Below are 26,031 nucleotides of genomic sequence, written 5' to 3' on the forward strand. Positions count from 1 at the left end.
ACATCCTCTCTCAAAATAAATATTCAAAAAAGGTGTTTTTTTTAATAAATTAAAAAGTAATGGAAACAAATGAAAATGAAAACATAGTGGTCCAAAACCTTTCAGATGTAGCAAAAGCACTTCTAAGAGGGAAGATTACAACAATACAGGCTTACCTCAAGAAGCAAAAAAAAAAATCTCAAATAAACAACCTAACCTTGCACCTAAAGGAGCTAGAAAAAGAACAACAAAACAAAAAACCAGCAAAAGGAAGGAAATAATATAGATTAGAACAGAAATAAATGACACACAAACTAAAAAAATAATAGAATGGGTCAGTGAAGCCAAGAGCTGGTTCTTTAAAAAAAAAAAAAAATCGGGGCGCCTGGGTGGCGCAGTCGGTTAAGCGTCCGACTTCAACCAGGTCACGATCTCGCGGTCCGTGAGTTCGAGCCCCGCGTCGGGCTCTGGGCTGATGGCTCGGAGCCTGGAGCCTGTTTCCGGTTCTGTGTCTCCCTCTCTCTCTGCCCCTCCCCCGTTCATGCTCTGTCTCTCTCTGTCCCAAAAATAAATAAACATTGAAAAAAATTTTTTTTTTAAAAATCAATAAAATTGATAAACCTCTAGCCAGACTTTACCAAGAAAAAAAGAGAAAGGACTCAAACAAATAAAATCACAAATGAGAGTGGAGAAACAACCAGCACCACAGAAATACAGTTAAGAGAATATTATGAAAAACTATGTGCCAACAAGTTGGACAACCTGGAAGAAATGGATAAATTCCTAGAAACATACAAACTATCAAAACTGAAAGAGGAAGAAACAGAAAACTTAGACCAATAACCAGCAAAGAAATTGAATCAGTAATCAAAAAGCTCCCAACAAACCAAAGTTCAGGGCCAAATGGCTTCACAGGCAAATTCTACCAAACATTTAAAGAAGAATACCTATTCTTCTCAAGCTATGCTAAAAAACAAAAAAGGAAGGAAAACTTCCATACTTATTCCATGAGGCCAATATTACCCTGATACCAAAACCAGATAAAGACTCCACTAAAAAGAGAACCACAGGCCAAAAGCCCTCATGAACATGGGTGCAAAAATCCTCAATAAAATACTAACAAACTGAATCCAACAATACATTAAAAAAATCATTCACCATGATAAAGTGGGATTTATTTCTGGGTTGCAAAGGACGTTCAGTATTTGCAAATTAATGTAATGCATCACATCAATTTAAAAAAACAAAACCATACGATCATGAACCATCCAACTCATGATAAAACTGTCAACAAAGTAAGTTTAAAGAGAACATACCTCAACATAATAAAGGCCATGTATGAAAAACTCACAGCTAGTATCATCCTCAATGGGAAAAAACTGAGAGCTTTCTCTCTATGTTCAGCAACAAGACAGGGATGTCAGTCTCACCACTGTTATCCAACACAGTACTGGAAATCCTAGCCATAGCAATCAGACATGAAACAAAATAAAAGGCATCCAGACTGGTAAGAAGTAAAACCTTCAGTACTTGCAGATGATGACACAATACTCAATATAGAAAACCTGAAAAGACTCCACCAAAAAACTACTATAATAGACCAATGAATTCAGTGAAGTCATAGATACAAAATCAATGTACAGAAATCTGTTGCATTTCTATACACCAATAATGAACCGGCAGAAAGAAAAATTAAGAAGTCTATCCCATTTACAACTGCACCAAAAACAATGATACCTAGGAATGAACCTAACCAAAGAAGAGAAAGAGCTGCACTTTGAAAACTATAAAACACTGATGAAAGAAACAGAAGAGGACACAAAGACATGGAAAGACACTCCATGCACAGGGACTGGAAAAATATTGTTAAAATGTCTATACTACCCATAGCAATCTACACATTTAATGCCATCCCTATCAAAATACCAACAGCAATTTTCAAAGAATTAGGACAAACAATCTTAAAATTTGTATGGAACCACAAAAGACCCCAAATAGCCAAAGCAATCTTGAAAAAGAAAAGCAAAGCTGGAGGCATTACGATTCCAGACTTCAAGTTATATTACAAAGCTGTAGTGGTCAAAACAGTACGGTACCAGCACAAAAACAGATATATGGATCAATAGAACACAATAGAAAATCCAGAAATGGGGGCGCCTGGGTGGCTCGGTGGGTGGGTTAAGCGTCCGACTTCGGCTCAGGTCATGATCTCGCGGTCTGTGAGTTCGAGCCCCGCGTCGGGCTCTGGGCTGACAGCTCAGAGCCTGGAGCCTGTTTCAGATTCTGTGTCTCCCTCTCTCTCTCTCTGCCCCTCCCCCCATTCATGCTCTGTCTCTGTCTCAAAAATAAATAAAACATTAAAAAAAAATTTTTTTAATAAAAATAAAAAACTAAAAAATTAAAAAAAAAAGAAAATCCAGAAATGAACCCACAATTACACTGTCAATTAATCTTAGACAAAGCAGAAAAGAATATCCAATTGGAAAAAGCGTCTTCAACAAGTGGTACTGGGAAAACTGTCAGTAACATGCAAAAGAATGAAACTGGGCCACTTTCTTACACCAACACAAAACCAAATTTAAAATGGACTAAAGACCTAAATATGAGACCTGAAACCATAAAAATCCTAGAAGAGAGCACAGTAAGTAACCTCTTTGACATCAGTCATAGCAACATCTTTCTAGACATGTCTCCTGAGGCAAGGGAAACAAAAGCAAAAAGAAACTATTGGGACTTCATCAAAATAAAAAGCTTCTGCCCAGCAAAGGAAACAATCAACAAAATTAAAAGGCAGCCCATGGAATAGAAGATATTTGCAAATGACATATCCCATTAAGGGATAGAATCCAAAATATATAAAGAACTTGTAAAACTCAACACCCAAAAAACAACTAATCTAATTAAAAGATGGGCAGAAGGTATGAACAGACATTTCTCCAATACAACATCCAGATGGCCAACAGACACGTGAAAAGATGCTCGTGACCACTCATCATCAGGGAAATGCAAATCAAAACCATAATGAGTTACCACCTCACACCTGTCAGAATGGCTAAAATCAACAACACAAGAAACAACAGTGTTGGCAAGGATGCAGAGAAAACGGAACCCTTGTGTACTGTCGATGGAATGCAAACTGGTGCAACCACTCTAGGAAAGAGTATGGAGCATCCTCAAAAAGTTAAAAATAAAACTACCCTACAATCCAGCAATTGCACTACTGGGTATTTACCCAAAGAATACAGAAGCACTAATTCATGCATAATGCATCCCTATGTTCACAACAGCATTACTTACAATAACCAAGATATGGAAGCAGCCCAAGTGTCCACTGACTGATGAGCAGATAAAGAAGATGGAATATATACCCACAATGGAATATTAAGTCAGAAAAAGAATGAATTTGTCATTTGCAATGACATGAACGTACTTAGAGAGTGTAATGCTAAGCATAAAAAGTCAGTCAGGAGTGCTTGGGTGGCTCAGTTGGTTAAGCGTCCGGACTCCTGATTTCAACTCAGGTCACAATCTTGTGGTTTGTGGGATCAATCCCCGCATCAGGCCCTACTGAGAGCACAGAGCCTGAGTGAGATTCTCTCTCTCTCTCTGCTCCTCCCCTGCTTGTGCACATGTGCAATCTCACTCTCTCAAGATAAACACTAAAAGTCAGAGAAAAACAAATACATGATTTCACTCACGTGTAATTTCAGAAACCAAACAAGCAAAGGAAAAAAAAGAAGGGAGAGAGATAAACCAAGAAACACTCTTAACTACAGAGAACAAACTGATGGTTACCAGAGGGGAGGTGAGTAGGGGGATGGGTGAAATAGTTATGATGAGGACTGGAGATTAAATAAAAACTTTTAAAAATAATAATACTAACTCCAATGACCAAATGGAGTTTATTCCAGGGATATAAAGACAACTGAATACTGGAATTGGAACATCTACCAGTATAATCTACCATATTAACAGGCTAAAGAAGAAATATCACATGATCACATCAATCTGATATAGAAAAAGCATTTGACAAAAATCAACACTTATTCATGATAGAAAGCAGAAAGCAGAAAAACAGAAATAGAACTTCTTTAACTTAATAAAGAGCATATACCATAAAACCTACTGCTAATATCAAACTAACTGCTCTTCTTTCTAATAACAAACAAGGCAAGGATGTCCACTCTCATTCTTACTCAACATAGTGCTGGAATTGTAGCCAGTGAAATAAGACAAGAAAAGGAAATAAAGCGCATACCAATCAGTAAGGAATGAGTAAAACTGTCCACACTTGCCTATAACAGGACTAATAGAAAAATCCAAGGAGTCTAAAAAAAAAAAATGCCTAGAACTAATAAGTGAGTTTGGCAAGATCACAGAATATAAGATTAACATACAAAAATAAAATGTATCTTTATATACCAGCAATTAACATGAGGACACCAAAACTAAAAATATAATGCCACTTACAATCCCTCAAAAAATATTCAGGTGTAGATCTAACAAAATAAGACAAAACATGCTGAAACTACACAACAGGGATGAAAGTAAGGAAGATTTAAATAAATGGAGAAACATACCATATTCACAGATGGAAAATGTCAACCTAAGTAAAGATGTCAACTCTCTCCAAATTGAGATTCAGCTTTAACACAGCTCCTATCAAAATCTCAGCAAGATTTTTTTTGTAGGTATAGACACTATTATTCTATAATTTACATGGAAAGACAAAACACCAAGAATAGCTAAAACAGTTTTGAAAGAGTGGAATCATCCTATCTGATATCAAGACTTATGACATAGCTACTGTATGGAGGGGCAGACATATACTTCAAGAGAACAGAATAGGAAACCCAGAAACAGACCCACACAAATACGCCCAAGTGATTTTTTACAAAGATGTGAAAGCAATTCAACAGAGAGAAGACAGCCTTTTCAACAAGTGGTGCTGGACTAACAGACATTTATAGACAAACAACTAACTTCACCCAAACCTCACATTATACAAAAATTAACTTAAATGGATTACACACCTAAAGTGTAAAAGTATAAAATTTTTACAAAAAAAAAAAAAAAAAACAACCAGGAGACAATCTTTAGGATCAAGAACTAGGCAAAGATACTTTTAACTAAACTTAAACTAGGGGCGCCTGGATGGCTAGGTTGGTTAAGCATCCGACTCTTGATTTTGGCTCAGGTCACAATCTCACCATTCAGGGGTTTGAGCCCTGCATCAGGCTCTCTCTGCCCCTCCTGTGCTCACTCAGTCTCTCTCTCTCTATCTCTGCCCCTCCTGTGTGCGCTCTCTCAAAAATAAACTAAAAAACAAACAAAAAACCATAAACTAAACCAAAAGCAAAATCCATGAAAGGAAAGATCAGACTTCACTAAAATTAAACACTTTTGTTCTGTGAAAAACCTTGTTAAGGGGATGAAAAGACAGGCCTCAGACTAGAAGAAACTATTTGGAACCTGTATATCCAACAAAGGCCTGGTTACCTAAACTATAGAAAGAACTCTCAAAACTCAACAGAATAAAAACAAAGACTGCAATACAGAATAAGCAAATGATAGCAAAGAGATATTTCACCAAAGAGGACATACAGATGGCATATAAACGCATGGAAACAAGTTCAAGACCTTTAGGCATTAGGGAAATACAAATTAAAACCACAAGATACCATTATATACTTATCAGTACGGCTAAAATGAAGAACAGTGACAACACCAAATCCTGGCAAAAACGCAGAGAAACCACTGGAGCGTCTGGGCGGCCCAGTCGGTTTAAGGGTCACAGTTCTTGATTTTGGCTCAGGTCATGATCTCACGGTTGAGATCAAGCTTTGTGCCAGGCTCTGTGCTGACAGCACGAAAACTGCTTGGGATTCTCTCTCTTCCGTTCTCTCTCAAAATAAATAAATTTAGGGGCGCCTGGGTGGCTCAGTCGGTTAAGCGTCCGACTTCGGCTCAGGTCACGATCTCGCGGTCCGGGAGTTCGAGCCCCGCGTCGGGCTCTGGGCTGACAGCTCAGAGCCTGGAGCCTGTTTCAGATTCTGTGTCTCCCTCTCTCTCTGACCCTCCCCCGTTCATGCTCTCTCTCTGTCTCAAAAATAAATAAACGTGAAAAAAAAATTTTTTTAAATAAATAAATTTAAATAAACAAACTTGTTTTTTCTTTTAAATGCAGAGAAACTGGAAGTCTCACCCATTGCTGGTAGGACTGTAAAAATGGTCAGCCACTCTGAAAAACTGGCAGTTTCTTATAAAATCAAACACGCGCCTACCATATGAGCGAGTGAGTGCAGTCCTGGGCATTTACTCCAGAGAAACAGACATGTTCACACACATGTTGTATGCTCTAATGCTTACAGCAGCTCTATTCACAATATCCCCAAACCGGACATAAGCCAGATGTCCTTTTATGGATGAGTGGTTAAAACAAGCCATGCTATGTCCACACCATAGACTACTACTCAACAATAAAATAAATACAATTTTAAAAACCCACACACAAATTATTAATACAACCTAAATGAATCTTCAGAGAATTATGCTGAATGAAAAGCCAATCCCAAAATGTTATGTACTGCATAACTCAATATGTATATATATGACATTCTTGAAATGACAAAATTATAGAAATGAAAAATAGTTTAGTGGCTTCCAGGGGTTAAAGGAGGAGGTCGGGGCACAAGGAAAGTGGGCTTGGCTGCAAAAGGGGAATATGACAGATTCTGTAATGATGGAAATGTTCTGTATCGTGACTGTATCGACGTCAATACCCTGGTTGAGATCCTGAAATAATAGTGTTACTACTGGGTAAACTGGGAAAGGTACATGAGATGTCTTTGTGTTATTTCTCACAACTGCATGCGAATCTACAATAAGGTTAGCTTTAAAAAGGCAAAATAACGACATTTCAGACTGAGAATGAAACCAATTACAGCAAAAAGCATCGTTCATCACTAGCAAACAAAGTTAGGGAAGTCCTTTGGTCCTAAGGAAAAATACCAGATGGGAATCTACATCTACGTAAAGGAACAAAAGCAGTGGATATGGTAACTGAACAGGTAAGTATAGAAGATCTCTAAACAAACCTTAACTATTTAAAGCAAAACCTTTATAATTTATTTAAGGCAAAAATAACACAATATGTTGTCTGATTACAAGGCAGGTAGAACTAAAACAAACGACAACAAGAGCACAAATGCCAGGAGTGGGAAGATGAAAAGTGCATCGTCACAAAGCCCTTACCACACACAAGCGAAACATCAGTTGAAGGTAAACTGTGATCGTTTAAAGATGCGCGCCAAACCCTAAAGCAACCACTAAAAGTAGAAAACAAAGTTACAGAAAACATGCCAATAAAAGAGATTAAATATCATATCATAAATAAATATCATAAAATTACTTATTCCAGGGCACCTGGGTGGCTTAGTCAGTTAAGCGTCCGACTTCGGCTCAGGGCACGATCTCGTGGCTCATGAGTTCGAGCCCCGCATCAGGCTCTGTGCTGACAGCTCAGAGCCTGGAGCCTGCTTCAGATTCTGTGTTGCCCTCTCCCTCGGCCCCTCCTCTGTTCCCTCTCTCTCTCTCAAAAATAAGTAAAACATTAAAAAGAATTTTTTAAAAATCATAAAATTACTCATTCCAAAAGAAGGCAGAAAAAGATGAAAAAGAGGACAAGGAATAAATGGAACTAATAGAAAACAAATGACAAGATGGTAAAATAAACCCACCCGTATTAATAATCTCATTAAATACCAATGGCTTACCCAAATAAAACATGGAGACTGTAAGAAAAAAATTACCTGATAGGTTATTTATACAAGAAATCCACTTTAAGTATAAACACAAGTAGGTTAAATGTAAAAGCATGGAAAAAGATATACCATGCAAACATCAATCGTAAAAAAACTGGAGAGGCTCTATTTACATCAAAGTAGATTTCAGAACAAAGCATATTATTTGGGATAAAGAGGGTAATTTCATAAATTATAAATAAGTCACTTCACCAAGAGGTCATAATAATCTTAGGTGAGTGACAGAGCTCCAAAGAGCTCCATAAGGCAAAATTAATAAAACAGGGAAAAAAACCAAATTCACAAATGTATTTCATTTCAATAGACCTCTCTCAAAATGTGATAGCATGAGTAGAAAAGCAGTAAGGACATAGAAGACAGCTTCAACAACATTATCAAATAACTGACCATAATCAGCATTTATAGAAACAAGACAACACAGACACTACACATCCTTATTAAGTAAATAATAATTATTAAGTGATGTGGGACAGTCACCAAGCTAGACCACGCTCTGGCACATAAAACAAACCTCAAGTTTAAAAGGATTCAAACAATAAAAAGTATACTCTGACCACAACAGAATTCAATTAGCTATCAGTAACAGGACAATTTCTGGAAAATCCTCAAACATTTGGCAACTCAACAACACACCTCTAAATAACCACAAGGGCAATTAGAAAGTATGTTGACTGGGATAAATGTGAATATGTGAAATACTGAAATGTCTGGGATACAACTAAAGCAGTACTTAAAGGGAAATTTATAGCACTCAAAAGACTGGAAAAGATCTCAAATTAAATGACCTAAGCTTCCCCTTTAAGAAACTAGAATTGAGCGCATTAAATCCAGAGTGGGCAAGAGAAAAGGAATAATAAAAATAGTAATGAACATCAATGATACAGAAAACAAAATAACAATGAAACCAAGAGCTGGTTTTCTGAGAAGATCAATAATAAGATGACTAAAACTCTAGTCAGATTGATCAGGAAAAAAGGAGGGGAGTCATGCGCATCAGGAATAAGAGAAAGAAAATCACTATAGATCCTAAAAAAATTAAAAAAGGATAACAGAACATTAAGAACGAGTTTATGCCGACACATTCAACAAGACAAATTCCTTGGGAGACACAAACTAATCAAAGCTCCCTGATGAAAAAAAAAGATAACCTGAAGAGGCCTCTATCCATTAAAGACCTTAAATATGTAGTTAAAAACCTACCCGTGAGAAAACTCCAAGGCCCAAACATGTAAGAAATAACCCCAATTTTACACAAATTCTTCTAGGAAACAGAAGAAAATAATCCCCACATATTTCGTAATGCCACCATTACCCTGATGCCAAAGTCAGACAAAAGCATAAGAAACTATAGATTAATATTCATCATGAACACAAAAGTTAAAAAATGTGTAGCAAATCCAATGATACATGGAAATCATAAGACATCATGACCAAGTTGGGCTCATCTCGGGAATGCAAATTTGGCTTAACATTCAAGTACAACACTCAGCCTCAGCATGATAAGACTCTACAGCTAACAGCATACGTAAAAGCCAGAGACTAAAATAAAACGCCTTCCCCCTAAAGTGAGGCAGGAGACATCTACGTCCACCACATCCATTCAACACTGTAAAGGAGGTGCTGGCCAGGGCACCACAGCAGGAAACAGCAAGCAGACTGGACATGCAGAAATAAAATTGTCCTTATTCATAGATCACACGATCGTCTCTACATAGAATCTCAAGAAACCTTTAAAACACACACACACACACACACACACACACACACACACACACACACACACACAGTTACTAGAATTAATAAATTTACCACAGTCGCAAGACCTAAGATCAATATCCAAAAGTCACTGGCATTTTTATATTCTAGGAACAAACAATCAGAAATCGAAATTCAAAAAATATTACCATTTATAACAGCTTCCAAAAATACGCAATACTTAGGGACAAATCTGACAAGGGATGTGCACACTGTACTTGTACACTGAGAACTAAGTGCCACTGCTAAAAACATTAAAGAAAGGCTAAGTAAACGGAGGCATATACCTTGTTCGGGGGCAGAAAACAACGCTGTATAGATGTCAGTTCACCCCAAGTTAATTCACAGATTCAACACAATACCAATCAAAATCCCAGGAAGCTCTTTTGTAGAAATTGACCAACTGAGTCCAAAATACATTTGGAAATGCCAGAGACCAAAAAATGGCTAAAACAACTTTGAAAAAGGAGAACAAAGTTGGAAGACCTACCTGATTTTAAAACTATTAAACATCTAGCAATCCAGACACTGTGGTGGTGTTGAGATAGAACAGTGGATCAGTGTAACAGAACAGAGTCCAGAAATAGATCCGTATGAATATGGTCAATTGATTTTTCACAAAGAAGCAAAGACAATTCAGTGAAGACAGAACTATCTCTTGAACAAAGAGTACAGGGACAACTGGATATCCATACTGAAAACCAGGACCTTCAATCCATTCTTCACATCACAAACAGAAATTAACTCAAAATGGATCACTGACCAGTATGAAAGCTCAAACTATCAAATTTGTAAAAGAATACAGAGAAAACCTTTGTGACCACTGGTGAGGCAAAGACTTAATACAACACTTAAAACACGACTGATGAAAAGAAAAAGTAGAGATGTGGAATTCTTTTTTTTTTTTTTTAATTTTTTTTTCAACGTTTATTTATTTTTGGGACAGAGAGAGACAGAGCATGAATGGGGGAGGGGCAGAGAGAGAGGGAGACACAGAATCGGAAACAGGCTCCAGGCTCCGAGCCATCAGCCCAGAGCCCGACGCGGGGCTCGAACTCACGGACCGCGAGATCGTGACCTGGCTGAAGTCGGACGCTTAACCGACTGCGCCACCCAGGCGCCCCGTGATGCGGAATTCTTCAAAGGACACTGTGAAGAGAACATTCTCCCCCCCACTGCAAGACAGTCTGCAAACTACATATCTCATAAAGGACTTGTACACAGAACATATAAAAAGCTCTCAAAACCCAACAACAAGAAAACCACCCAATTTTAAATCAAGCAAAAGCTTCAGCCAAAAAAGTATACAGATGGCAATTAGCTGTATGGAAAGATGTTCAACATCATTAGTCATTAGGGAAGTGCAAATTAAGATCACGGTAAGGTAGTACTTGCTATGCCTATTAGAGCAGCTGATGTTGGAAAGAATGACCGTGCCAAATATTAGGCGACATACGGGACAAACTTTCACTCACTGCTAGTGGAAATGTAAGATGCCATGATCCCTGTGTGAAACAGACTGGAAGTCTATGTCCAGGTTAAGTACATACATACCATAGGACCAAGCCATTCCACTCCTACATATTTACCCAAGAGAAATGAAAACATCTCTTTCCAAAGACCTGTTTATACACGTTCACCACAGCTTAATTTGTGACAGCCCCAAATAAGAAACAACCCAAACGCCCGTCAACAGGTGGAGAGACAAAATGTGGCACATCCATACGATGAAATACTACTCAACAGTAAATACTGTTGATACATGTGACGACATGGAATAATGTTGAAATGACCGTACTAACTGAAGGAAGCCAGGCAATGTGTGAATACATGCCTCCATAATTCCACTACATGACACTCTAAAAAATACAAACCAATCTATAGTAGACAGAGAGCATATCAGGGGCTGCCTGGGCTGGAGGGGATGCGGGGCAGGAAGGGGTGGAAGGGAGTGATTTCAAAGGAGGGCTGGGAAACTTTAGGGGGTGATGAATACATTCATTATGTTAATTGTGGTGATAGTTTCATGGGAGTATGCAAACGTCAGAATGCATCAAACATATATTTTAAATATGTGCAATTTATATCAATGACACCTCAATAAAGCTATAAAGGTAAATGTACCTAAATATATATATAATTACGTATAATAAACAAATGTACCTGAATTACATACGTAATTATGCCTTGATATACCTAAACGAAGGAAAAACAGAAAGAAAGAGAAAACTACCAACAGCATAAAAGACAGGCACCCAATTCTGGACACCCGGAGCTTCTGAATTTTTGTGTTGGTCCTGTCTCTCACTGTCCAGGTGCCAGTGCTGGGTTTTCATCCATACCCTGCTTTCATTAAACGAAAGTGATGGGAAAGCTGTCTGCGGGGAACGAATTATGAACTCAGAAGGGAGAAAATGAGGGCAAACAAAACGTTCGTTCTGTAACTTAAAACCCCTTGGCGTACCAAATACCTCTGGGCAGTGAGATTCTAGGTGATTTTCCTTTGGTTTATTTAAAATTTTCTGTACTTTCCAAATTCTTTACAAGCGTTATTTTGCTCTTTGGGGGGAAAACAGTTTTAAAAGAACCAGTTTAAATTCTCTATTAATTAAAGAACCATTCGAAAAGAAACCAAAGGCGTTCTCACCCTGATAATTACTGAACAGCACCTGAACACACACGAATCTCAGTATCAATGTAGATCAAAGAACAGGGAGGTTTCCCTTAAAAGGGATGAAGGATGTTTACGATATATTTACAAGGTCAAACCTCAAAAACTGGCTATGTCCTAACTTCTGAATTCCACTAGTCAACCACTGAGCTGGTTGTCACCTATTCAAGACAGATTTTAACTGATTTCCTGCCCTTCAGGTTGAAAGCTGAGCTCACATACCAAAGGGAAAGTCCTGTATGGATTTCCAGGAGGCTGGGGGCCGTAACAGGAGGTTCCTCTCCACGAAGGCTTATAAGCCTGTAACTGAATCAAGCCTTACAATACAGGATGGAAACCGGGAGAGGCAGCATTTCTGAACTCTGCTTGTCCCGAGCTGTCGGTGGCAGACATTTATGTCACATTTTTTAGCAAGTGTAGAAAGCCAGCAGGGGGTTCAGAAATGCCAAATGCTGATAAAATATGTTTCTTTTTAAACAACTTCACAGGTCAAATTAGGTGCAAAACGCTTTTGAAGCAACCTGAGTACAGTTCTTAAGAGTCCTCCTCAATGGTTTCTAAGAGAACCAATTTCCTAGTGATCGTAGAATTCTTGGCTTAAGTCTTCACTTTCCCTGCACAGGAAAAATGGAAGTAGGCTAGCACGCCACAACACCACACAAGTAACATGACCCAGAACACTTACATGTCTTGGAGTGCTCATGTGATAGCATGTAATTGGCAAGAGGCGGCGTGTAAGTCAAACACTGCAATGCTGCATTGGCAAAACAGGTGTTGCCCAAATTCTGGAGCCCGGCTCCAACTCTGTGAGTTTGTTGCCACTTAAGACAAATTTTCTCAGATGGGAAAAGAACTTTTTGTGGAGGAGCAATGCCATCACCTAGGGCTAGAAAAACAAACAAGAAATATTTAAAAACAAAGCTTTACATGCTTCTCGAGCTAAATAAACAGCAACACATCAAACGGAATCTGATCAGGATTAGGTCACTACGAGCAAACCAGAAATACAGGGAAGAAAGGGACGTTTTAAAAGACAGATCTTAGAGGGGCGCCTGGGTGGCTCAATCCGGTAAGCATTCGACTCTTGATGTTGACTCAGGTCATGATCTCTCTGTTCGTGAGATCGAGCCCCGTGTGGTGCTTGTGCTGACAGCACAGAGCCTGCCTGGGACTGACTGACTCTCTCTCTCTCTCTCTCTCCCTCCCTCCCTCCCTCCCTCCACCCCTCCTGCACACGCACGTGTGCTTTCTCGGTAAGAAATAAACATTTAAAAAATAAATAAGTGAAAGATCCTTGAATGTGGGAAATCTAAATAATTTGCTTTCTTCAATAAGTAAACTGCAAGGACAAAATGGGATGTTAAAAAAAACTTAAAGACACTTGCCAAATGCAAAGTATAGACCTTGTCCGTTGATTTCAACAAGCCAGCTGTTACAAAAAAAGTATATGGCAATCAGAGAAATCTTAATGTTGACGGGATTTTTAATATAAAGATGGTTTATTTTTTTTTTAATTTAATGTTTATTTATTTTTGAGAGAGTGCAGAGGGGTAGAAACAGAGGGAGAGAGGGAGAGAGGGAAAGAGGGAAAGAGGGAAAGAGAGAGAGAGAGAGAGAGAGACACACACACACACACACACACACACACACACAGAATCCGAAGGAGCTCCAGGCTCTGAGCTGCCAGCACAGAGCCCCAGGCGGGGCTCGAACCACACGAACCATGAGATCGTGACCTGAGCCAAAGTCAGACACTTAACCCACTGAGCCACCTAGGCGCTCTGATGTTTTAATTTTTAGGAAATGATTATTTATGTATAACACTAAAATATGAATAGATAAAATATGAGGTCTTGGGCTTGCTTTATAATGCTGGCGAGGGGAGTAAATGGGGGAGGGTATAACTGGCTATGAATTGATAAATGTCAAAACTGACTGATCACTACATGAGAGCCCACTATAATTACTTTTACATCTACTTAAAAGTTTGCCACCACTATACATACAAAATGCAAAGTCCACCCTCTGTAACATTTGCTGCGGATGCTTCTACTCAGTACCACCACCACCATCACTGCCCTCTTCACCAGCAATGCGCTTACAGAGTCCTTAGAGCTGTCAAACAGTCTCGATTCTAAGACCTGGTAGTGACGTCATCCCCATCTGACCAGGAAGGAAACCGGGTCTGAACTTAGGCTGCTGGGCATCACTACTGACATTCACAAGTACGCTGTACGTGGTCTAAAAGGTTTTTGTTTTTCTATTTTCAAGGCTGATAATAAACAGATTACTAATGATAACCACGTTAAAAGAACTTATTTAGGAAAGTTCCCCATCATCCATGGGAAGACTACTTTTTCTGAAGTTGGCCATGTTCTTGGTGCCGCCAGACGCTGAAATGCCTACATGAAGGATTCTCCATTTTAAAAGAGAAATTAATGAGTGTGAGTGTGCACAGGTAGGCTTCAGCTCAGTGGGAATGGAAAGCAAAACCAGGAAAAAAGAAAGGAGTCCCCAGAGAGTGGGGGAAGAGCTCCCAAAAGGGCATGGCAGGGTGATGGGAGGTAAGGCCTGAGGAGGAGAAAGGAGCCCCAGCGAGTAACGGGAAGCTGGAGTCAGCGAAAAGAAGTTCTGTGGGAAAGTCTTGCTGGTGAAGGTCTCTAAACTCTATGTGTAACATTCAATTACACTGTTTATTTTGTGACATAAATTTTCCTCCCACCCAAACACCTTCAGCAAATCACCTCACAATATCACATTTACGATGAGGGTGCAAAACGGCATTAAGAGCCACGTTATTCTAAGTCAAACGACTATCTGAGCAGGACCGAATCTGCTTTCTTTGCCTTTCAAAGCTCCAAATTCACAAGTCTCACAAGGACCCACTAAAGCGTCAATGTCTCATTTAACCCGGTGAGTTTTAACAAATGTAACATTTACATTATCTCCTCTCTTTCAAAGAACTTTATCACCACAGATGATTTTAACTGGCAAAAAAACCCCACAAACCAAAAAACCAAAACCAAACAAACCAACACCCCATGGTTGGGTAGAGCCATTTGACAAAATGCAACCATTTTAAAAAATATCTTTGAAAATTTAAAACACAGACATCTACTTAGGGAACTATGGTTAATTGACAAGTTAACCAAAGGCTTGCCCACCCCAAATCTCACCAAGATAAAGTTTATCCTTCAAAAAATAAGTAAAAAAAGAAACTACAAATATTTTAATAATTAAACATAATCTGCGCTGTCACGATACCTAGCGAATCAGGAGCAAGCAGCACAGGAAAAGGACGCCTGTCAAATAACGTAACTGCTGGCACTCGGGTGGCAGTCTATCTTGCCAAAAGGAACCCCTCTCTGAAACTACCGACCAACGGACAGCATTTATCCAAGAGCTTCTTGGAGTGTTCCTGTCTCCAAAAAGTAGTACCTTGATCCTTTTGTGGTGACGGCTTTGATTTATCGGGTACAGATGAACTGGAATAAACTACAGCACCAGGTACTGGTCCTAGAGAAAGCGTGTGGTTTGAGACATCATTTAACGAAGACACGGCCCCCCAGCTGGCAGAACCTGCATCCATGTCTCCAGGTGAGGCCGCCTCTGAGCTGCCAGGCTGATTCTGATAGGCTGGTGGGTCTGAGGATTCAGAAGCTTTGTCAACTATGGTCATTGTTCAACTCTGCAAAAGACGAAACGCATACAGTTGTTTCATAAAGTGAGAAAAGGGATCTACTTTATTATGAGATCTTAGAAAATTATCCTAGCCACACTTAATTACTGTCAAACAAGTCACCGTAATATAAAGGCAGCAGTATTTTTTAGGTCTGAAATCACTTCCTTGGGACAGTTAGCACTGTGCTCATCTAAACATGTCAGCATTTTTTAATTATAAGCCCTTCAATGAAATATTTGATTAGATCTTGTCATTCTATTCCAAGACCTGTAAAAGTCTCACGTTTCTGTTTACAATCAGGTACCTCAATTTCCAATTCTGTATATTTACCAAGAACCTACATATTTTTTCCTTATTGCTTAAAACTAGCATGTGAAATGTGCCAATCCATTTGACTCAATTTTAATTGCATACAGAATTCATCAGGGAAAAATCTCAACTCCATGAAGAGAAAAATCTAGCTTTAATTTTGAACTCTGAACCAAAATGACTTGTTTGAAACACATTAAAAAAAAAAAAAAAAAGCAAGTCTCATGGCATCTGGGTGGCTCAGTGAGTTAAGCATCTGACTCTAGATTTTGGCTCGGCTCATGATCTCTCGGTTCCTGAGACTGAGCCCCGCATGGGGTTCTGTGCTGACCGCGCAGAGCGTGCTTGGGATTCGGTCTTCCTCTCTCTCTGCCCCTCCCTTGCTCACTCATTCTCTCTCTCAAAATAAATAAACTTAAAAGAAAAAAAGGAAGTCTCACATTTGAAAATTTTTTCTGAGTAGGCTCATTTATTTGGTGTATGTACACGACTTTTTTTTAAGTGAAGCCCATAGCATAAAACATTACTGACATCAAACTTGAACACAAATACTTATTATAAAAGTAATTATGTTTTCTCTCTGGATCTTATTTCTCAATCTGGGGCTACTACTAATTAAGCATTTTCTACGTGCTGGACACTGTGTTAATCATGAACACACATAACTTAAACTTCATAATGGACCTGACCTGTGAGAGACTGCACAGACTCCACGGGGTCTATAAGACGGAGCGACTCTGACCCAAACTAGTCAGTCCCTGGGACATCCCCGGCTCTACGGACCTAGTCAACGGAGTACAGGAATGTAAACTGCCCAGGGAAACCCAATCTCGTGTGCCACTCCTCCGTAAGTACCCTTTCTCCCTGGCCTGGCCCGGCGCCCCCCACCCAGCATCTTAACACCCAGACTTGTCGCTGCCTGACCCGGGAACCTCTCCACACGCTCCCCACCTTCCATTCTCACCTGCTCTCTCTGGGCTCTCCCTCGCAGTTCTTCCTCGCCTAACTCCCCTCCATCCTTCCACCTCCGGCCGGTTACCACTTCCACTTTTCAGCTTAGAATCCATCTGCTCTGGGACGCCTTCCTTGACGACACCCGTCCCCCAAGGCCGGGTCAGCAGCCCTCCCGCAGGCCCCCACGGCAGCCTGGTGCGGATTCTGCGGCAGCGCCTCCGCCCCGACTTACTCCACGGCGGCTCCACCCGTTGCTCCCCATCATGCTTGCATTTCTACCCCCGACCTGGCACCCAGAACGCTTTCCACACATGTGCCCAACAAACGAATGAATTCCAAGGATAGGAAGGAACCAGCGTTTGCATTTAGCACCGGTTTGTGCTCAGTGACTTGCATACACTATCTCATTCACATACTGTATCTCGTTTCTACTCTGAAGCAGGAATAGCCTTTAAAACGGGTTTTTAAAAATATTCAATACAGTCAAGTTAAAGGATGATAAACATCCACATGTGTGCCACCTCAACAAATGCTGTGGTGCACAGTCTGTTCACAAGAAGGTTTAAAGAAAAGCCTCAATTCTATTGTAATTTAAAATTACGGCATAATTATAGCCCCCCCCCACCCCGAAAGCACAACCTTGAGAAATTTGGGGGATCTTATGTAGAACTAAAAAAGTAGACGTTAGATTAGATCTTAATAAAATCAGAAATGAATTGTAAGTCAATCTAAGATACAGGATCTTCATTCAGGAGGAAAGCTTGAGCTGTGTTATCCAAATAAAGTCTACTCCATGGAACACAGTGAAGGCAAGAGTAAGAAAACAAAAGAAGAGGAAGAGGAGGAGCAAAAAGAAGAAAGCCAAAACAGTACTGAGGAAAGGTTAATTCAGCCTTATTTACAATAACATTTAATAGCAAAAACCTCGGTTTTCCCAGGATAAACATCCCTTCAGGACAATCATTAACAAATGACCAAATAAAGCCATTTTACTTGCTCTGATTGCCATGGGGGAGGGGGGTGTCTTAAATGAAAATAATTAAGGAAAGCCTACTACTCAATCATCAATAACCATTTACCATTATAATTTGGGGAAAACAAACCCAAACCATCCATTTGTCTTCATTTGTATATTCAGCCAATGATTACTTATTCTAAAACCATCAAGTATCAAACTCAATTACGTCTGCTACAGAGATAACCCTTCTAGAAGCCAAGCAATACTGTATACAACCTAAGACTCATAAGATTCATACGGTTACGTGTTCTTTACTCTCAGTACAGCTTCTAAGAGTCACTGTTATATCAGGACTTTTAAGCAACTACTTCCAAGAAAAGTTAAAATTTCTCTCAGCATCTTGTGATGATATACAAAAAAGTTACAAAACCATGTGTGAAATAAACAAGTACACCAATCAAGGTTGGATGTGCCCGGAGGAATGAGACAACAAATCGACTTTACAAATGTTTCCTTTGCTTTAACTACAATCTTTTATTCAAAAGTTTTTAAATGCTCAGTCCCTTAAATGATATTTCTATCAAATACCAGAATGCATTATTCTTTCTCGTTTTAAAAATAAGCATATGGCTGTCTTAAACCTTGTAGCACTCCACATAAAGGTAACAATATCAATATATGTTAAAAAAAAAAAACAAGAAAGAAAGAAACTGATACACTCTGCTTCTTCATAAACAATGTAATCCACGTTCTTGTAACATTTCTACTTAAGAGGAAAACACACAAGCTTTAAAAAGATAACAGCCTTGATTTCAATTACTTTTCAGTAAATGAAACGACTAGCCTTAAACCCTTACAAACCACTGTGGACTTGATTCAGTGATAAGAAAAGAAAGCGAAACTGACCTTAAATAAAAAACAAATCAGTAACACTGATTATTCCTATCTCCTATGCACTTTGAATGAGTGATAGTCAAAAGAGTAAAATTCTAGGTTCAAAATTTACAACTCAAAAATCCGGAGACTCCACGAAAATGCACGAGAACCTGTAATACTGCTGTTACCTTGAAAAAGAGGTGTTAACGAAACAGTTTCTCGACCAGCTTTACTGTTACCTGAGTGTATCCACTTTAAATAACCAACATGTTTCCCCATTAAACAAGTAAACCCTGAGGCCTCCCTGAACAGAAAAGAGCTATTCAACAAAAGTGATGTCTACTGCATTCATTATAACAAGGTGAAAGTCCTAGATTGTAAAACTTCGGTCCCGTCGAATTTTCATCTCAAACATCTGAAACTGATCACCCTCTCCCGCGACCCCCTCCAGGTAACCTGGCTCTTCTTGCCCCGAAAATAAAGAACAGGACCGAGGCGCACACGCTTTTGGGGACGCGCCGCCGGGGCCGGCCGGCCCCTCCTCTCCGCCTCCCCCCCCCCCCCCCCCGCCTCCCCCGAGGGTGCCCGCTCCGCCCCGGCGGCCGGCGTGGGGAACTCGGACACTCGGTGGCGGAGCCAGGTGGACGGCCCCGCGAGGGGCGACCGGCGTGCCGCGAAGGGGCGCCGGGGTGGGAAAGTTTGTCTGTCTCTGGGGGGTGGAGTGGGGGTGGGGAGGCGAGCCCGGGGCTCCGAGGGCCGCTCGGGGGCGGGAGGTGGCAGCCACGCGGGGGGCGGCGGGCGGGCCGGGGACGCCGGGCTCCGCGGCCGGCGGCCGGCACACGCCCACCGCGGGCGGACCCGTGCGGGCCAGGCCGCCCCGGAGCCGCCCGCCCGGCCCGGCCCACGGGCCGAGGGGGCGGGCTGGGGCCGGGTGGGGGCGGGAGGGCAGTGTCCATAGCAACCAGGGGGGTCTGGCCTCCCCGCGCAGCCCGGCTCTCCCGGCGCCCGACCGCCCCGGCCGCCGCCCCCTCCCCAGCGGCCTGGCCCGGCCGGCACAAGCGGCGCTGCCACCGGCGCCGCGGGGTCCCGGGCGGCCCGCGGCTGCGGAGGGGGCGGCGGGCGAGGGGCCGCGCCAGTCCCCGGCGGGCCGCGCCGGCTCAGGGGCGGCCGGGCCAGCTGCGGCCGAGGCGAGCGGGGCGCTCGGCGGGCCCCACGCCGGCCAGCGGCGGGCGGGAAGGAGGCGGGAGCTTACCTGACCCGGCTCGGCGCTCGCTCCATCCCCCTCGGCCGCCGCCGCACACAGCCCAGCCGCCCGGCGGGGGACAATGACGTGCCTCCATCCGGGCACCGCCGCCGCCGCCTCCGGGTCAGCGCCGCGCCCGCAGCGCCCCGCCGGGCCGCCAGGGGGCGCGCCAGGGCCGCGCCCGCACGCGCCGCCGCCCAGGGGCCGTCGCACAAGAGGCGCGGCGCGCAGCTAACGGGCCGGGCAAGCGCGGGAGGGGCCGTCGTCAAAGCGCCGCGGGCGCAGGCTGGCGCGCGCGTCACTGGAGCGCCGGGGCGCCGCGGAAGGGGCGCGCTGATTGGCCGAGCCAAGCCGCGCGGCGCGGGCCGGGGCGGTCCTTCCCCCCGAGCCATCGGCGGGAGCGGATCGAGCGGTGCGCGGCGGCCGCGGGCCCGAGCCAGGCTTTGGCTGCGCCTGGGCCCGTCCGGCCTAAGCGGGGACGCGGCGGACCTGGGCGCCCCCCAAACGGACGTGGCTCGGCGAGAGCCTCTCGCGCGCGCCGCGCCGCTACCCCTGCGGCACTCGTCCCTCGGCCTAGCGACCTAGCATTTAAGGACGCCGGAGCCAGCCGGGCGCCAGCTCGCAGACTTCATAAACTGCGTGACCGGGCGGGGAGAGTTTGAAACCTGGCTCCGGAAAAGGCCAGGCCCCTGCCCAGCCCGTCTGGACTGCGCCTCATCCAAGCACTGCACACTCCTTGGGGCAACTAGACCAGGTCTTGCTCCCCAGTGCCGGATCCATACTCCCCACCACTTACTGGATGTCTCCACGGCGAGAACTAATTAATTCAGCGCTGCAGCGCGCCTCTCCTTCGCGTCCCCGCTCCTCCCTGACGGTCCTGGGAGGACCTTCTCTGCTTTAAGGACCAGGCACTCCTACACTAACCTGAGTCCTTCCCATGGCCTAACTAACCCCTTACACCAAGCCCCACCCGCCCCACCTACCCTGGGACTGTGACCCGGACCCTCCCGGAGGCTACCTCCTCGCCACGCCCATTCCCTCAGTCTCCTTTCTGCTCTCCTCCTAGTCTTTACTCTCTTTTCAACCGTTATTTTTCTGTGACCTCCGTGATCATCCTTGATCTTGCAAAAACACAGGTCAGACGTTGCTTCTGCCTCTTCTCGACCCACAGAACAGTCTAAACTCCTTCACCTGACACTGAAGCCCCGGTGGCCTTTCCCCTTGTGTGTGTCCCAGCCCGAAGAGACATCTTCCTACAAACACCCTATTCCTACATCTGCTTCTAGAAGCCCTGCTTGAACCCCCATCAGAATCTTACTGCTCCCCCTACAGACCACACATATTTTTATGGTGGCACTTAATTCACTATTGTTAGGGAAAGAAATCACTTGTGTGATTACAGTATCACCTGTGTGCTTGGAGCAGAACACTGAAGTCGTTTGAGGACACAAAAAGGGGAAAGGCGAATTCCAAACCTCCAAAATTCAGTGCCCACTTTTGGGATTAACACCGCAACTTCCTGATGAAGAATGGTTATGGAATTTCACCTTCGTGGCCCTTTCAACACTAATAAAAGGTCTGCGAGAGCAGGAGGGCCATAGGCATGGACGCAGTAATTTACTTGCCTTCCCCAAATGACTTTCAGATGATTAAATACAGAAGGAGAAGGAATTAAAGAGCCAGATCCTTAATATTCACCTAAGTCTTGTGGTAGTTCAAACTGCTACCCTTGGAAGTCACAGGAGACGTTTGCCTTCTAATTTCATTTTCCGTTTTGCATTCCATTGACAAGCTGCCCCACAGCCCTCCTCTTAACACAGTACCTGAGCAACTTTGATAGGAAAGGGGGCTTTTTACAACACCACCGCTTAGCGTTCTCTACCAGACAGGCTCTTGTGGGCGGGGTTACTGACCCCTCTCCACCCTCCTCTGTGCCTTGAAAGCAGAGGGCTTTTTCCTCCAAAGAGTTTGAGTCCTGATTATTATAACAGACTGACAACATAAGTGGAGAGGTTGCAAGGGATATTAGGAAGTCCATGAGCTGGTCTTTAACTGAGATAATAAGCCAAACTGCCCCAGAAACTTGTTTTCTTCCACAAAGTGAGCGCTATTTGGAGATTTCACTTTGCCTCAGTGCTGACAAACTGTGTGACCCACAGAGATTACTTAGCCTGTTGCCTTTATCAAATCTGCCTTTATGCTGGAGGCAAACTCACCCCAAATGCCCCACCTCCCAATTCAGATAAAGAACAGAAAGTGTCCCAGTGATACATTAGATTTTGCGAGAACCTCCAGACACGTAGGGAGCCTATAGCGGGTGCTGTAAATGCCCCACCAGATCCCCTTTATCCCGCTGATGCACCCCTTACCCTCCCAGCTGCTGAGTGTTAGCTGCTAATAAGTCACAGCTGCCCCTTCTCTCACCAGCTGTTCCTGGCTGAAGGGGGAGCTGCCTCATGGGCAAGTTGACTCTGCCTCCCACCCCCCCCCCCCCCACCTTGCAGCCTACACCGGTGGCCTACTGACAAAGAGGTCCTGAAAGGCCTTGCCTCAAGTTGTGACCCAACTAGCGGTGCAGCGCAGGCTCCAGAGGTCCAGTCGGATCAGAAAGAAGTTCGTCTTCCACTACATCCCTGCTTGACTCCTTCCCTGCCCTCTTCCTTCCCTTTCCCTCCAGAGCACACCCTTCATATAGTACGTGCATCTGAATTCTGTTTCAAGCCTGGCTTAAGATGGCAGGTACCAGGAGAGGTCCCAGGAAGCAGAGTCTAAGGATAAGATTCCAGGCGACAGGTGAGACACTGGTCGCCATGAAGCTGTATAAAAATCCCACCCAGGGGAAGATGGGATGGGAGGTGGATAGAAGGGCATAGGCTGGCCTATTCAATCTCCCTGGTGTTTGGGAATGTGGGGAAAATAGTCATTGAAAGAACTGTGAAATTCGATGACTGGTCCTTTAAAGAAGGAGCATGGCAGGTCCTGGGCAGTTAGTCATCAATATAAAGCAAAGCATAAAAGCCAGAGAGATGGTTTAATGCCTTGTCGCAACCATCATCTGCAGTCAGAGGACAGGCAGTCCTGAGGACCAGGCCCAGGGGTCCACTTAGAAGAAGCAGAACTTTAAAGTGATGGACTCGAAGGGGCGCCTGGGTGGCTCAGTTGGTTAAGCGTCCGAATCTTGATTTTGGCTCAGGTCGTGATTTCTCGGTTTCGTAAGTTTGAGCCCTGCTTCCGGTTCTGCACAAGCATCATGGAGCCTGCTTGGGTTCTCTCTCTCTGCCCCTTCCCCACTCACACTGTCTCTGTCTCTCTCAAAATAAATAACTGAAACTGTAAAATTAAAAAAAAGAAAGAAGTGATTGACTTCTCAGCCATGGTCGGTCTCCAACACCAAAGTCAGGGCTCAGATAAAGAAGAGGTAGAACACCAAGACTAGGGACGATAAGTTAACCACAATGAACTTCAGATTGCTCTGAACCCTTTGGGCTTTCAGAAGCGGCCCAGCCCAGCCCCCCAACCTAAAGACGAGGCAGAAGCCTCAAATGAGACAAGTACTCTACAATACAGTGCTTTCTTTAGGATCTGCCCACAGGCCCATGGCTACCAGACCGTCACTAAGGTTAGGTCTCAGTATGGCCCGATTGGATAAATGTTAGGCCTACTTAGGGAGGCGAGGAATGATACATTGAAGTAGCCAGGGCCTGGCTGATATATACCAGCAGGACCGTAAGTAATCCTGTAAATGGATCTCAAGGGGCTCGATCAAGAGGAGGGGAGCGGTAATAAGGGATATAGAGGCACCCTCCCACAATACTGATCTAACACTTTGTCAAGGGCCTCCAGTGGCCAGTACTGATACACTGTATGCATAGTACTTGGCAAAAAGAAGTGAGCCACACTACGTCATGACACACCAAGAGTTCCGTGGAAGATAGTGGAAGAAGGGCTCAATAGGCCGAGGGAAGTGCACATCGGAGAATGGATACTACCAACTGACTATCCTACGAGCTGAAAAGGCCTGGGGGGCACTTTGCTTAACAAGGCCAAGGGGGTGGGGGCACCGTCAGCTTGAAGAAACTCGGTGGTGGCTATCGTCTGTAGGCCAGAGGAGGGATGGGATCCTAGAATGACAGAGGCTGAATGGCAGCACTTAACCCTCAGAATCGAGGTGGGCATGAGTGGGCAGCAGGATCAGAGTGGCAGATACGAGCATCTGACTCGCAGGGATCCACGGAGGAGGCTAACAGATCATGGGGCAAGGTAGATGGGCAGTCAACAAAGACATACTACCTACAATCAAAGGATATATACATGTAAAATCTGGATGTGCAGAAGGCTGAGGTCACCTGACTTTCCCAGTGGAAAGTGAAAATCACCATTTGATACAAGAGAAGCCAGACCCATAGAAGTGTATACAATAGTGATTCTCCAAATCCTTCACCAAAGAAGGATTTAATTGGGTTTAAAGGATTAATTGGCCATTTAACTGGGTAACCATACACTAGGAGAGAGGAATACCTGGATATTTCTAAGCTGTTGGTTTAGAGAGACAATGAGGACAGATGGGAACCCAAAGCACCCCCAAAGCTCCTTTTTTGCTAAGAGAGTAGTAACATGTGGGGACAAGACACACATTGGATCTGTGGGCCCCAGAGGTCATTTCCCAAGTTTCCAAACTTAACATCCGAATGGTCATACTTCCAGGTTGACAGAACCCTCACATTGGTTCCTTGACCTGTAGAGTATGAGCCAGTCTAGCAGAAAAAGCAAGCTGGAAGCCTTCACCCTCTCTTTGCCCTCTCTGGCCAAAAGAATAACTCCTCAGGGAATGGCTGAGAATATTAGTGCTGTACCTTATGGATATAAAGGCTGCACGGCTATTGGTCTTTGTCACATGCCCATTTAACTCACCAGTCTGGCCCCTGGAAAAAACTGGATGAGTCAGGGAGGATGACAATCGACCACTGCGAGTGTAACTATCAAGGACTCATCTAGCACCAACTTAATTCCACCCCCCCAGGCCGCCCTGTCCCTGGGAACTCCACACCCACAATAGAATGGAGGACTTAGAATCTCTCAATCTTTGCCCTATGCCCCTCGGAACAAACAAAACCAGGCCCTTTACCTCTTACGGCTTTCACTCACCATCACTATGAACAAAGAGGAAATAAGATAAACATGAAAAAAATGGAGTAGCCATAAAGCACATTCAAAAGAAGTACCTACAGTATTTTGACACAAAAAGAAGAAAAGAAAGAGTGCTCAGATGACACCATCAATAGACTTGTCCCTGCAGCCTGGGCGGAGATACAGTCATCACAGAGTGCTGTTGGGGGACAGACAGACTAGATACAAATTCCGGCTCCAGCTTTTATTTATTAGTTGAGTTCTTTGGTCTTGCTTTGGACTCTCGTGAAATGAAAGGCTTGTTTAACGTATCAAAGCCGACTTTACCCTAATGGATAATTAACACCCCCTCCCCCCAACCCAACATAAGATATGAAAGCCCAAAAGTTTTCAAGAAAAGATACATTTGACTTTCTGAGGACCACAGTCTCCTATGAAGGAAATCTGAGACTAGGACTCAACAAATCTTAGACCAGGTTTATTTTGAGGTTAATAGATCCCAAGTCACTCCTTTATGTATTGCCAAAATATTAATTTAGAACCCAGAATAAACCATGCACTGGAGATACTGTATCTACTTTCCAGAGGCCATTCTGTTTAGAATACAGAGTTATACATAATTAGTTACTTCACATTGTGACAGTGCTCTAAATT

At 43.3% G+C, this 26,031-nt stretch overlaps 1 protein-coding gene across 2 annotated transcripts in view; it reads right to left on the reverse strand.

Annotated features, from left to right (window-relative positions):
• USP42 (ubiquitin specific peptidase 42) overlaps positions 1 to 20,412 on the reverse strand; it is a 49,322-nt gene extending 28,910 nt beyond the window's left edge. The window contains exons 1-3 of one of the 2 annotated variants that reach the window (XM_043559646.1): positions 20,260 to 20,412; positions 15,667 to 15,916; positions 12,914 to 13,114 (exon numbers count right to left, since the gene is read on the reverse strand). In XM_043559646.1, coding sequence (XP_043415581.1) covers positions 12,914 to 13,114; positions 15,667 to 15,907 — 442 coding nt within the window. In that variant the 5' untranslated portion in view covers positions 15,908 to 15,916; positions 20,260 to 20,412. Of the gene's footprint in view, positions 1 to 12,913; positions 13,115 to 15,666; positions 15,917 to 17,183; positions 18,834 to 20,259 lie in introns of those variants that run through there. The other variant, XM_043559645.1, reaches the window with a different exon arrangement.
• Positions 20,413 to 26,031: the final 5,619 nt, after the last annotated feature.

This window comes from Prionailurus bengalensis, chromosome E3 (assembly GCF_016509475.1).
Source record: "Prionailurus bengalensis isolate Pbe53 chromosome E3, Fcat_Pben_1.1_paternal_pri, whole genome shotgun sequence".
Classification (NCBI taxonomy): Eukaryota; Metazoa; Chordata; class Mammalia; order Carnivora; family Felidae; genus Prionailurus; species Prionailurus bengalensis.